Genomic DNA, 14,508 nt, shown 5'->3' with positions numbered 1-14,508 from the left:
ATTTAACAAGTGTTGCGATTATATGAACATTCAATTGTTGCTGTTCTTCTGCTACTAGTAATGAGCGGCAGGGGTAATATTCTAATTTGCGATATTTTGCAAATATTTGGTAGAATATTCGTCATATATTCGTGAATTCGAGAATATTTTCTTGATCGCGAAAAATCGGCAATGTAAAATTTGTATAATGCGCGCGGAATACAGACGTGGGTCACTATAGCAAAATTTTTCAAGCTGCTAGAAGTTTCCTGAGGCTGGAAAAAATGGTTGGCATGGCAGAATATTACAACAGCTTTATATGCAGATAGAGTGCTCCAATATATTCGCGATTGCGAAATCGGCACCAATGATGCGAATACTTTGGTGCAATACGTGCAACTTCACATTTTAACAGGTCTAACTACTTATTAGTGATTGGTGCACTAAATATTGTTGTGAACTTGTGACATCACAGCACTATGTATGTATGGACAGCAGAACCTATCCGCTACACTATATCACTATCTAACCTACACTGACTATCTCCCACTAACTAAGTGTAATATATATACGCTAACTAACTATTAACTATCTAATGTAATGACACAGGAAAGAACAGAGCACAGCAATAAAACTGCTGTCTCATTCAGATCTGCAAAATACTGCATACAAGGGTTGCTGGGGAGGCTCTTATATAGTAAGGGGTAGGCAACTTTCCTATTGGTTGCTAGGGATGTTGCTAAGCTCAGACAAAGACATTGCAGCCTTCTCATTGGCCCACAAGCAAGAAGGGAGGTTACAGAAAAAAATTCACTGCCACACATTAACGTAATATGAGTTTTTACTAATATGAGGTTATCTATATGTATGGGATCATGCCTCTCTGATCCTAGTCAGTCCTGATCTGAACCGTTTTTTACTCTTAATACATTTTTGTTATCCTTTTACTCCATACTACGTCTGGATATTTTGAGTGCCCTTTCAGTCTGTTGTTTTTTTAATTATACACCATAAAACTGTACCGCTGAATGGCAAATTAGCCCTTTTTACCCCCCCTAATACACCCCAAAAAAGGCTTCAGAACATAACTGCACCGCTGAACGGCAAATAATATTTTTTTTCCTACTAATACACCCCCAAAAAGGCTGTAGTTTTTTCACTTCACCGCACAACAGCAAATAAGCACTTTTGTTCGACTAATACACCCCAAAAAAGGCTTTAGAAAGTATAACTGCACAAAACAAGGGCTAATAAGACGTACAAATATATCCTAGTGATACACTCTGTTAATGGCTGTATCACACAGCACTTGCACCCGAATAACAAGCAAGGTTTGCTGGAATTAGAGAGGTATTATCTATTGCAAACCTAAAAGCAGCAGAATAATTCCTCCCTATCCTTACCCTATACCTAGACTAATCTTTCCCTGAACTTGTAAATCATTTTTTCAGCACAATGAAGTCTTTCCTACCACTGTCCCTAGCGCCTGCTGACGTCTCTCTCTGCACTAAGCACACTGGAAAATGGCAGAATCCAAAATGGCTGAGGCTATTTATAGTGCTGTGACATCACAGGGGCTGGCTGGCTGCTGATTGGCTGCATGCATGGCATTGTGGGTGATCCCCCATTCCCAGAGTTCTTTGGTCTATGATATCCCATGCCCATCGGCTTGGAGCTGGCACACATTTCAGTCTTATTTTACATCAGAAAACTGGTGAATTTTTCCTGAAATAAGGATTGAAGTCCACTTCTTCAACTTCGATTCGCTCATCTCTAATTAAGGCCACCAGCTAACATCCAACGTAACCACTATGTGCAGCATGGACAGCAGCTAGATGGGCTGGGAGTGACTTAATAATGTTCTGGCAGGTTGTCACAGGTATCTGGAACCATGCTGACTGCAGTGCATCCCACAGCTGCTGGAAGGTGCATGGGGGAAAATCCATAAAGCAAACACGACAATTGAGGCGGTCTCACAGCTGTTCAATTGGTTTCAAGACTGGGAAATTAGTAGGCCAGGGTAGTATTTGGAAGTCTTGGTTATGCTCTTCTAACCAGTATCGGGCATTTCTAGCCATGTGACACGTCACATTGTCTTGCTGGAAGATTCCATCCACTCCAGGAAAAACAATCAACTTGTATGGGAGTACGTGATCTGCAAGGATGGATTCATGCCTATATCATGTTGGAAATGCCTTCTATATCGATGATAGGGCCCAGAGAATACCACAAAAACATTTCCCAGAATTGAATGTTACCACCACCAGCTTCTGTTCCTTCAGCAATGGTTGCAGGGTATTTGTTCTTTGATGTTTCTCGCATGACACATCAACGTCCATCTGTTTCTTGAAGCAGGAAACGTAACTCATTGGAGAAGGCAACCCCTTGCCAAACAGGGGAGGTCCAATTCCAGTCCATCTGCTTTGCAGACCCATACACAGTAGAGTTTCTGAACTGTTGTTTTAGACACACATCTGGTAGGCCCCTGGTTTAACAGTTCACAAATTGCAGCAGTTTCAGAAATACTGCCACCCTTGGCCCAAAAGGCAATAGTCATCCCTTTTTGGAACTCTTATAAATCACCCCTTTTACCCATGACAGCAACAAGGCATATATATGCAGACAAACTATCGCACACCATACATACTAACCAAGCCAGCTCATGGCTTGTTATCTATGCACTGCCAACGTCAAGTAGGAAGTGGTCATAATAATGTGACTCAACGGTGTATACTTTTCTGCAGTTACCATGTTCCCCAATTATGACATGTACATAAAATATAAACACAGCAGTGGAGATTTACTAAGCTGAATGCTTTACAATTCTGGTTTCACTGGGAAAAAAAACATGCTTTGCACTACATTTATTATGTGCTTAAAAAACTTTTAGTCCTCACTTGTCAAGGGACATGGCTTACTGTGAAGTGGTGTGGATTAATGAGAATTTTGCCATGGCTATCCTGCTCATCAGTAGTATGTCACAAATAACACATTTTAAAAATTGCTGCAAGTTAGCTGTATCTGTCTGGAAGTCCTCTTTCTCACACAGAAGCCAGAGGCCTACAGTTCACAACCCTCATGGGAATTTTCTTGTAGGACCTAATTACATTGATTTGTTTTTGTTAGATGGAAAAATGTGAGACCCCCCATGACTTTTGTGACCATTTTTCAGCAGTCACAGAAAACAGGTTAACGAAAGCTGACTCCAGCAGCTGCATTTCATTTTGAAGTTATAAGTTTTGTAATGTAACTTCCCAAATTATGTTTCAATGGGACCTTCCTAAAGCCGTGTCGCACATCCATAGCATTTTCCAGCAAAGTATGTTGCTTGGGTTGTCTGTGCATTGAGTATCCCTGTGTTGCAAGCAACCAAAAACAGCTGTGTCATGCTGTGACATTATGACTTCATTTAGGAATGGTTCAGTACTTTTTTTAAATGAGATTTAGACTATAAACAAAGCTTGTTAACCAAGGCCACAGTAACACCAATCTTGGACAAGCCACTAGTTATGCCATAAAATAAATATTACGGAGGATCTGACTCAGGCAATGTGATCAGATAAACTGTTTACAGATGTGCAAAATATGTCATTTTAGCTACTGGCCAGAAATCCCATACATAACACAGGGACTGCTGCTTCAATTTGAGACATCCGTCAATGTTGAGCTTCTATTTTGATCCAGTCTTAAAGGAACTCTGCTTAGAATAAATATTGCACACCTTCTGCCAGGGCGGACTGGGAATGAAATTCAGCTCTGTCAATTATAAAACAGACAGGTCTAACTTGCTTTGTGGTGAATATGAAAAGTGTTTGTGGCCTGTGAAAGTGAATGTCAGAGGATTCCTCGCCACACTATTCAACTGTATCACCATTCTGAGGACAGCAATACAGTTGCATCTGTGGTGGCCACTACTTTCAGAGCTCAAGCCCGTATGTTTCGGCCTAGCAATGTCTGGGGCATCCCACTTCGGCACCAGCCCATCTGGCATTTGCCAGAATTGCCAGATGTGATTAACAAGAATTGCCAAATGGTCAGTCCGACCCTAACTATGACGTTAACCTTATCTTACCAGAACAGGAGACTTGATAATCTTGTGAGTTACTGACAGTAGGGCCCATAATATACTGTATTAACCACCTCAGCCCCCCTAGCCCCCCTTAATGACCAGACCACTTTTTACAATTCTGCACTACACTACTTTCACGGTTGAATGAATTTTACCTCCTTTTCTTCTCACTAATAGAGCTTTCATTTGGTGGTATTTCATTGCTGCTGACATTTTAATATTTTTTGATATTAATCAAAATTGACCGAAATTTTTGCCAAAAAATGACTTTTCACTTTCTGTTGTAAAATTTTTCAAATAAAGCTACATTTCTATATACATTTTTCTCTAAATGTATTGTTCTACATGTCTTTGATAACAAAAATGCAATAAGTGTATATTTATTGGTTTGGGTAAAAGTTATAGCGTTTACAAACTATGGTGCAAAAAAATGAATTTACGCACTTTGACTTTCTGAGCACCTGTCATGTTTCCTGAGGTTCTACAATGCCCAGACAGTAGAAACACCCCACAAATGACCCCATTTCGGAAAGTAGACACCCTAAGGTATTTGCTGATGGGCATAGTGAGTTCATGGAAGTTTTTATTTTTTGTCACAAGTTAGCGGAAATGGAATATTTATTTTTTCTTACAAAGTCTCATATTCCACTAACTTGTGACAAAAAATAAAATTTTACATGAACTCACCATACCCCTCACAGAATACCTTGGTGTGTCTTCTTTCCAAAATGGGGTCACTTGTGGGGTATTTATACTGCCCTTGCATTTTAGGGGACCTAAAGAGTGAGGAGTAGTTTGGAATCGAAATGCGTAAAAAATGCCCTGTGAAATCGTAAAGCTACTCATTGGAATTTGGGCTCCTTTGCGCACCTAGGCTGCAAAAAAGTGTCACACATGTGGTATTGCCGTACTCAGAAGAAGTAAGGCAATGTGTTTTGGGGTTTGACATATACCCATACTGTGTGTGAGAAATATCTCTGTAAATGATAACTTTTTACATTTTTTTATACACCCCAAACCACATTGCCCTACTTCTCCTGAGTACAGCGATGCCACATGTGTGACACTTTTTTGCAGCCTAGGTGCGCAAAGGGGCCCAAATTCCAATGAGTACCTTTCAGGAGTTCATGGAAGTTTTTATTTTTTGTCACAAGTTAGCGGAAATGGAATATTTATTTTTTCTTACAAAGTCTCATATTCCACTAACTTGTGCCAAAAAATAAAATTTTACATGAACTCGCCATGCCCCTCACGGAATACCTTGGGGTGTCTTATTTCCAAAATGGGGTCACATGTGGGGTATTTATACTGCCCTGGCATTTTAGGGGCCCTAAAGCATGAGAAGAAGTCTGGAATCCAAATGTCTAAAAATGCCCTCCTAAAAGGTACTCATTGGAATTTGGGCCCCTTTGCGCACCTAGGCTGCAAAAAAGTGTCACACATGTGGTATCGCCGTACTCAGAAGAAGTAGGGCAATGTGTTTTGGGGTGTATTTTTACATATACCCATGCTGGATGAGATAAATATCTCTGTAAAAGACAACTTTTCCCATTTTTTTATACAAAGTTCTAATTTTACAGAGATATTTCTCTCACCCAGCATGGGGATATGTAAAAATACACCCCAAAACACATTGCTCTACTTCTCCTGAGTACGGCGATACCACATGTGTGACACTTTTTTGCAGCCAAGATGCGCAAAGGGGCCCAAATTCCAATGAGTACATTTAGGATTTCACAGGGCATTTTTATGCATTTGGATTCCATGAGGGGTATGGTGAGTTCATGTAAGATTACATTTTTTGTCACAAGTTAGTGGAATATGAGACTTTTTAAGAAAAAAAAAAAAAAAAACTATTTCCGCTAACTTGTGCCAAAAATAAATAAATACATCTTGTGTGAACTCGCCATGCACCTCAAAAGTGATCTTTATAGCGCTGCAGCGATTTTACTGCGTTTTTGCAGTGATCCGAAAAAAATAATTCTGTCACTGCGGTGGGGTGGACTGTACGCAAGTGTGTGCACAAGATCAGGCCTGATCGGGCGAACACTGCGTTTTTTGTAGAGCCTATAGAACATGTCCTATTCTTGTCCGCAATTGCGGACAAGAAAAGGCATTTTCTATATAGTTCTGGCAATGTGCGGATCCGCAAAATGTGGAAAGCACAGTGCTGGTGTCCGTGTTTTGCGGATCCGCAAAATACATACGGACGTCTGAATGGAGCCTTACAGGGGGGTGATCAATGACAGGGGGGTGATCAGGGAGTCTATATGGGGTGATCCGGGGTTAATAAGGGGTTAATAAGTGACAGGGGGGGTGTAGTGTAGTGTGGTGATTTTTATCATTTTACGCTGGTCTGTGATATCAAATCAGCTTCGAGCTGGCACACATTTCAGTCTTTTTTTACATCAGAAAACTGGCATAAATGAGAAATATCACAGGCCGGCTGGCCTTTCCCCGCCATCACGATGCCACCTTCTCAAAAAAGTGGGGGCAGCAACATAGAAACGCCACTTACCTACAGTAAATATAGACGCAGCGATGATTAAAAACACATGAAACCTTGTGACTTCCTCTGTGGTATCCTCCCATGAAATCCATTCTTGTTTAGTGTTTTACATATCGTAGCTTCACTAACAGGGATGTCAGCATATGCCAGAGACTTTTGTAAGTCTTTAGCTGACACTCTAGGATTCTTTCTTCTTCACCTCATTGAGCAGTCTGCACTGTGCTCTTGCAGTAATATTTACAGGACGGCCACTCCTAGGGAGAGTAGCAGCAGTACTGAACTATCTCCATTTATAGACAATTTGTCTTACCGTGGACTGATGAACAGCAAGGTTTTTGGAGATACTTTTATAACCCTTTCCAGCTTTATGGAAGTCAACAATTCTTAATCGTAGGTCTTCTGAAAGCTCTTTTGTGCGAGGCATCATTCACATCAGGCAATGCTTCTTGTGAACAGCAAACCCAGAACTGGTGTGTGTTTTTTATAGGGCAGGGCAGCTGTAACCAACACCTCCAATCGCATCTCATTGATTGGACTCCAGTTGGCTGAAACCTCACTCCAATTAGCTCTTGGAGATGGCATTAGTCTAGGGTTTCACATACTTTTTCCACCTTTTTTCCACCTGCACTCTGAATGTTTACATGGTGTGTTCAATAAAAACATGGTAACATTTAATTCTTTGTGTGTTATTAGGTTAAGCAGACTGTGATTGTCTACTGTTTTGACTTAGATGAAGATCAGATCACATTTTATTACCAATTTGTGCAGAAATCCATATCATTCCGAAGGGTTCACATACTTTTTCTTGCAACTGTAGTTAGAATGGCTTGTTTTATCTTGGGAGCAATCATCAGCTGAACATCTTATCAGCTGTATTCTGGATCCTAATCCCTGACAGGTAGAGCAGAGAGGAGAATAAGGCAGCTCTTTATTCAGTCTTCTGAAGTAACTCCTGTGTGAGGAGAGGTTAGGACAGGTTTGTGTACTAATATGACGGCGGCCATTTTATTTCCCCTGATGATTGCTCCCTAAACAAAATGAGCCATTATAAATAATAAAAGGTATTTTGGAATATATTAATAATAAGGTAGTATTTAAGTATGTTCATTTTCTTCATTCTCAGAGAACCCCTTTAACGGAACTGCAGAAGATACTGCAGCACAATTGAGTGAAAAATGGGAGTTTACCTGAATAAACTTGTGCAAGTTTAATATCACTTGTGTTTATGAACCCTTAAGATGTCATCCCTCAACCTATCCTCTTTGTCCAGCTATCAGCCCATATCCCTACTCCTGTTTTCTTAAAACTCATTACATTTTTTCTATTTTGTAATGTAAAAACTATGTTTGAAGGTGGGTACATGCTTTAATTACCAATGGCATATCTAGTATGTCAAGTCATGGACGCAATTTTTAGCAGCAAATGATGTAAAGTGCTAGGTACATCATGACTACTCACTTTGATAATGAGCTGAAAATCTGAGCTAAAACCAGAGTTATAGACATATATTTCAAATTCACTGTGGGAAGTGGTGGATTTAGGATTGAATATTTTGTTAAATTACACCAAAGTAATATTGCAACACACACAAATTATACATTCAACTTTACTCATATATATATATATATATATATATATATATATATATATAAAAATGATGATGGCAGGTCCAGAGGTATAGCTGCTTACCCCGTAATAATAGTGAAGAAAACCGGACAGCACTCCAGATAAAAAACTAATTGTGTTTTATTCACCCATGTAGAAGGCAACGTTTCAGCTCATACAAAGAGCCTTTCTCAAGCGATAAGAAAGGCTCCTTGTATGAGCTGAAACATTGCCTTCTACATGGGTGAATAAAACACCATTTGCTTTTTTACCTGGAGTGCTGTCCGGTTTTCTTCACTATATATATATATATATATATATATATATATATATAAAAATATATATATACAGTACAGACCAAAAGTTTGGACACACCTTCTCATTCAAAGAGTTTTCTTTATTTTCAAGACTATGAAAATTGTAGATTCACACTGAAGGCATCAAAACTATGAATTAACGTATGTAGAATTATATACGTAACAAAAAATGTGAAACAACTGAAAATATGTCATATTCTAGGTTCTTCAAAGTAGACACCTTTTGCTTTGATTACTGCTTTGCACACTCTTGGCATTCTCTTGATGAGCTTCAAGAGGTAGTCACCTCAAATGGTTTTCACTTCACAGGTGTGCCCTGTCAGGTTTAATAAGTGGGATTTCTTGCCTTATAAATGGGGTTGGGACCATCAGTTGCGTTGTGGAGAAGTCAGGTGGATATACAGCTGATAGTCCTACTGAATAGACTGTTAGAATTTGTATTATGGCAAGAAAAAAGCAGCTAAGTAAAGAAAAACGAGTGGCCATCATTACTTTAAGAAATGAAGGTCAGTCAGTTCGAAAAATTGGGAAAACTTTGAAAGTGTCCCCAAGTGCAGTCACAAAAACCATCAAGCGCTACAAAGAAACTGGCTCACATGCGGACCGCCTCAGGAAAGGTAGACCAAGAGTCACCTCTGCTGCGGAGGATAAGTTCATCCGAGTCACCAGCCTCAGAAATCGCAGGTTAACAGCAGCTCAGATTAGAGACCAGGTCAATGCCACACAGAGTTCTAGCAGCAGACACATTTCTAGAACAACTGTTAAGAGGAGACTGTGTGAATCAGGCCTTCATGGTAGTATATCTGCTAGGAAAGCACTGCTAAGGACAGTCAACAAGCATAAGAGACTTGTTTGGGCTAAAGAACACAAGGAATGGACATTAGACCAGTAGAAATCTGTGCTTTGGTCTGATGAGTCCAAATTTGAGATCTTGGTTCCAACCACCGTGTCTTTGTGCGATGCAGAAAAGGTGAACGGATGGACTCTACATGCCTGGTTCCCACCGTGAAGCATGGAGGAAGAGGTGTGATGCTGTGGGGGTGCTTTGCTGTTGACACTGTTGGGGATTTATTCAAAATTGAAGGCATACTGAACCAGCATGGCTACCACAGCATCTTGCAGCGGCATGCTATTCCATCCGGTTTGCGTTTAGTTGGACCATCATTTATTTTTCAACAGGACAATGACCCCAAACACACCTCCAGGCTGTGTAAGGGCTATTTGACCATGAAGGAGAGTGAAGGGGTGCTGCGCAGGATGACCTGGCATCCACAGTCACCGGACCCAATCGAGATGGTTTGGGGTGAGCTGGACCTCAGAGTGAAGGCAAAAGAGCCAACAAGTGCTAAGCATCTCTGGGATCTCCTTCAAGACTGTTGGAAGAGCATTTCAGGTGACTACCTCTTGAAGCTCATCAAGAGAATGCCAAGAGTGTGCAAAGCAGTAATCAAAGCAAAAGGTGGCTACTTTGAAGAACCTAGAATATGACATATTTTCAGTTGTTTCACACTTTTTGTTACGTATATAATTCCACATGTGTTAATTCATAGTTTTGATGCCTTCAGTGTGAATCTACAATTTTCATGGTCATGAAAATAAAGAAAACTCTTTGAATGAGAAGGTGTGTCCAAACTTTTGGTCTGTACTGTATATATATTATATATATATATAATCAAGGAAAAATCAACGCAGCACTCTTCTTGCCTTGGCTTGAGAAGGATCCCGGAAGGGGATTGAAACGTTGCCTATTTTTGTGTCACATGTGTGAATAAAGACACTGCGTTTTTTTACAAGAAGAGTCCTGCGTTGATTTTTCCTTGAATATACAAGCCTATGGTCAAAGGCGAGACGCTTGCACCTGATGAAACTTCTAAAGTGAGTGCTGCCGGATTTCATATATTATATATATATATATATATATATATATATACACACATATATATTATATAATTTATCAAACTGGTGTAAAATAGAACTGGCTTAGTTGCCCATAGCAACCAATCAGATTCCACCTTTCAGTTTTCAAAGCTTCATTGGAAAATGAAACGAGGAATCTGACTGGTTGCTATGGGCAACTAAGCCAGTTCTATTTTACACCAGTTTTGATAAATCTTTCCCCCTGTGTACTTATGTGTACATAGCATTGTGTGTCGTCACATAGTACTAATCTGTGTGGGAAAAGTGACCGCTCACTGTACAGACTGCACACAAATACTGTAATTCAGGAGAGAGTGCAGGTAGTGAGAGCTGTCGTCAGTAATGAGATCTATATCCTGCTTATAACACCATGGTTCTGATTGTAGACCGCTGCACTAACGTTATCAGCAGAAATATCTATTGTGTCTACAAATAATGGACTTTTTACAGAATGGAAAGTGAGAGATAGATCTGCTGATTACAGGTTGTAACATAATGTAAGACTCAGCATGTTGTGGATTGGAATGAAATCTTACTACCAAGTTACTTGCAAGTTCCAGCAGCCTATATGTAAGTGCTATGTAACAGGATGTGGGGGCGGGGCAGCAGAGCTTGTTCTGGTGAATGTGAAATCCACAGGAACGCCCACAGATTCTCACAGGAGATGACAGCAGTGAGCAAAACTCATAGAAGAGCATTTCTGAGGGCATGTGAAGCAAAGATGATACTAGTAAACAAACAAGTTCAATTTTATTATGTGCTGCATTACGGTAAGATATGGGTTTATTGATTTTTAGTGCACAAAGGTGTCCATAGCCTTTACGTTGCCATAATTTGCACCAAGTTTATCAAATGTTGCACAAGGCCTGATAAATTTGGTTCATCTTTAAATCTAACATTTCTGTCTTAAGATGTTACTCCACTCTCTAGACCAACCCCTTTACTACAGTAAGGCCTCTTTCACACGGACGAGATTTCCGCGCGGGTACAATGCGTGAGGTGAACGCATTGCACCCGCACTGAATCCGAACGTATTCATTTCTATGGGGCTGTGCACATGAGCAGTGATTTTCACGCATCACATTTTATGCGTTTTTCACGCAACGCAGGCCCCATAGAAGTGAATGGGGCTGCGTGAAAATCGCAAGCATCACCATGGTGATGGACCATGTGATGAGCGCAGTAACATCAGCACAGGTCCTTTTCCTCCTGCACAGCAAAGAAGAAGAAAGAAGTGGATTGAGGCGAGTTAAATTATTATTATTATTTTTTAACCCCTCCAGCCCCATTTTACTAAGCATTCTGTATTAAGAATGCTATTATTTTCCCTTATAACCATGTTATAAGGGAAAATAATAAAAGCTACACAACACCTAACCCAAACCCGAACTCCTGTGAAGAAGTTCGGGTTTGGGTATCAAACACGACGATTTTTCTCACGCAAGTGCAAAACGCATTAAAATGCGCATTTTCCCGCGACGCACCTGCATCTTATCCGGCCCAAATCCATGACGCATGTGTGAAAGAGGCCTGAGTGTAAGAATTTTTGCAACCTATTTTGTTATTTATTTATTTTTTGTAGACAGAATTCTGGATTGCATAGTCTGATAAATTCTCCCCGTTGTTCTCTTTTATGTTAAAAATCCATTCTTTTATCATCAATATTTAGCACTTTTATAATTCATATTTAGCAGATTTTAAAAAAAAAAAATTCCCATCCCAGCTTTTACACTCCCTAAATGTAAGATGAGCTCTGGGCAACAAATACATTTTTTAAATACAATTTTGATAAATGGTTCTCATTGACTTTATTGTATGTGGCTCATTCAGACTTCTTTACTATGTGACACTGGCCACTAGAATAAGCTAGAAATCCTTTATTAGGCCTCATGAACACGGCCGTTGCTCAGCTGTTCAGTGCATTGGGGACCATGCGGCTGCTGCAATGGATCCAGTCCATTTAACTTGAATGGGTCTGTGATCAGTCTGTACCGCAAAAAAATAGAACAAGTTCTATTTTTTGCGGTGCGGTTTCATGGAGCGGAACCCCACTGAAGCACTCCGTAGTGCATCCGTGCCTCCTTTCCGCACTGCACCTTCTGGATTGCGGACCCATTCAAGTAGTTACTTTTGATTGCACTGCTGTCATGTACAGTTTGCTTGCTCATATGACTTTTCATGACAGACCTTCAAGTATTTAAAAATTTTACATATTATGGTATACGGCTATAGCCAGAAAGCATGGTACTGTTCATATAACAGAAAAATGTTTTCCTTACCAGTTTCTCCAGAAGAAGTGTGCTGTTCAGCTTTACACTACTTGAAACTTCTTGTTTCATTCTATAAAGAATATATAGCAGAACACTAACATATCAATAACTCATAATCATTAGCAAGAGAAATAAATACCAACACATTGTTTTATACAGAAATGAAAAACCTAAGATTACATGATTATTCTCTAGATTAATATCATCTACAGCTATACAGTGTGTGTGTGTGTGTGTGTGTGGGGGGGGGGGGGGGTAAAATATAGAGGGGTCTAGGGTCTGCATTAAAGGGGTTGTCTCACTTCAGCAAATGGCATTTATCATGTAGAGCAGGGATGCTCAACCTGCGGCCCTCCAGCTGTTGTAAAACTCCCATCATACTCTACTGTAGGCTGATAGCTGTAGACTGTCCGGGCATGCTGGGAGTTTTAGTTTTGAAACAGCTGGAGGGCAGCAGGTTGGGCATCCCTGATGTAGATAAAAATTAACATAAGCCACTTACTAATTTATTGTTATTATCCATATTGATTTCTTTGCTGGCTAGATACATTTTTCCATCACATAATACACTGTTTCCATGGGTATGACCACCCTGCTATCCTGCATTCCAGCAGCAATGGTCATACTTGCTAGATTATGCGTATTCCTGTAGTCCCAGCCACCAGAGAGGCCTCCGTCTTTTCCTATAGTGTGCAAGCACAACCACCGCTGCTGGATTGCAGGTTAGTCGTAACCCTGGAAATGAACAGTGTATAGTGTGATGGAAAAATGAATCAAGCCAGCAAAGGAGGTATTATGGACAATCACACAACATTAATAAGTGCCTTGTATTCACTTTCTCTACATTATAAATGCCTTTTGCTAAAGTGAGACAACCCTCATAATTTATGGGTCTGGTCTGGGGTATGAATTTACTTAGGCATCTGGTGTAAGGTCTAAATTCAGAGGTTACCATTAATTTATGTGTTTGGTCTGGGGTCTGAATTTAAATAGGTGACTGAATTATTTTACGGTTCTAATCTGGGATCATAATACATTTGTGTTGCTACAGAGGCTGGTGATGGATAGTGTTTGGCGCGAATATTCGAATTGCAAAATTTAATCGCGAATATTGAGACTTCAAGAATTCGCAAAGATTTTGAATATAGTGCTATATATTCGTAAATATTCTAGATTTCTTTTCATCTAAACCCATGATCCCTCCCTGCTTCTTGCTTGTGGGCCAATGAGAAGGCTGCAATGTCTTTGTCTGAGCTTAGCAACATCCCTAGCAACCAATAGGAAAGTTGCCGACCCCTTACTATATAAGAAACTTCCCAGCAGCCATTTTCTGCCGTTTTTTTCAGTTCTGAGAGATAGAGCAGTGCCATTGCTGTGCTCTGTGCTTTGCTGTGTCATTACATTAGATAGTTAGATCATAGCTTATATATATATTACAGATAGTTAGTGGGAGATACTCAGTGTAGGTTATATCCTGATATAGTGTAGCGGATAGGTTCTGCTGTCCATACGTACATGCTACAGACATAGTGCTGTGATGTCACAACAATACTTAGTGCACCAATCAGTAATATGTAGTCAGACCTGCTAAAATGTGAAGTTGCACGTACTGTGCCAAAGTATGTGCATCATTAGTGCCAATTTGCGCAATCGCGAATATATTGGAGCACTCTATCTACATATAAAGCTGTTGTAATGTTCTGCCATGCCAACCAATTTCTCCAGTCTCAGGAAACTTCTAGCAGCTTGAAAAATGGAGCAAAAGTGACCCATGCCTGTATTGCGCACGCAATATGCGCATATTACATTGCAATCAAGAAAATAATGGCGAATTCTCGAATT

At 40.0% G+C, this 14,508-nt stretch overlaps 1 protein-coding gene across 1 annotated transcript in view; it reads right to left on the bottom strand.

Moving 5' to 3' along the window:
• FAM227B (family with sequence similarity 227 member B) overlaps positions 1–14,508 on the bottom strand; it is a 529,618-nt gene that overhangs the window by 34,914 nt on the left and 480,196 nt on the right. Inside the window, exon 15 of the mRNA XM_044279615.1 lies at positions 12,676–12,736. Within this exon, the coding sequence (XP_044135550.1) occupies positions 12,676–12,736 (61 nt within the window). The remainder of the gene's footprint in view (positions 1–12,675; positions 12,737–14,508) is intronic.

Source organism: Bufo gargarizans, chromosome 2, assembly GCF_014858855.1.
Source record: "Bufo gargarizans isolate SCDJY-AF-19 chromosome 2, ASM1485885v1, whole genome shotgun sequence".
Lineage (NCBI taxonomy): Eukaryota > Metazoa > Chordata > Amphibia > Anura > Bufonidae > Bufo > Bufo gargarizans.
This window is presented reverse-complemented; position numbering and strand designations above follow the sequence as displayed.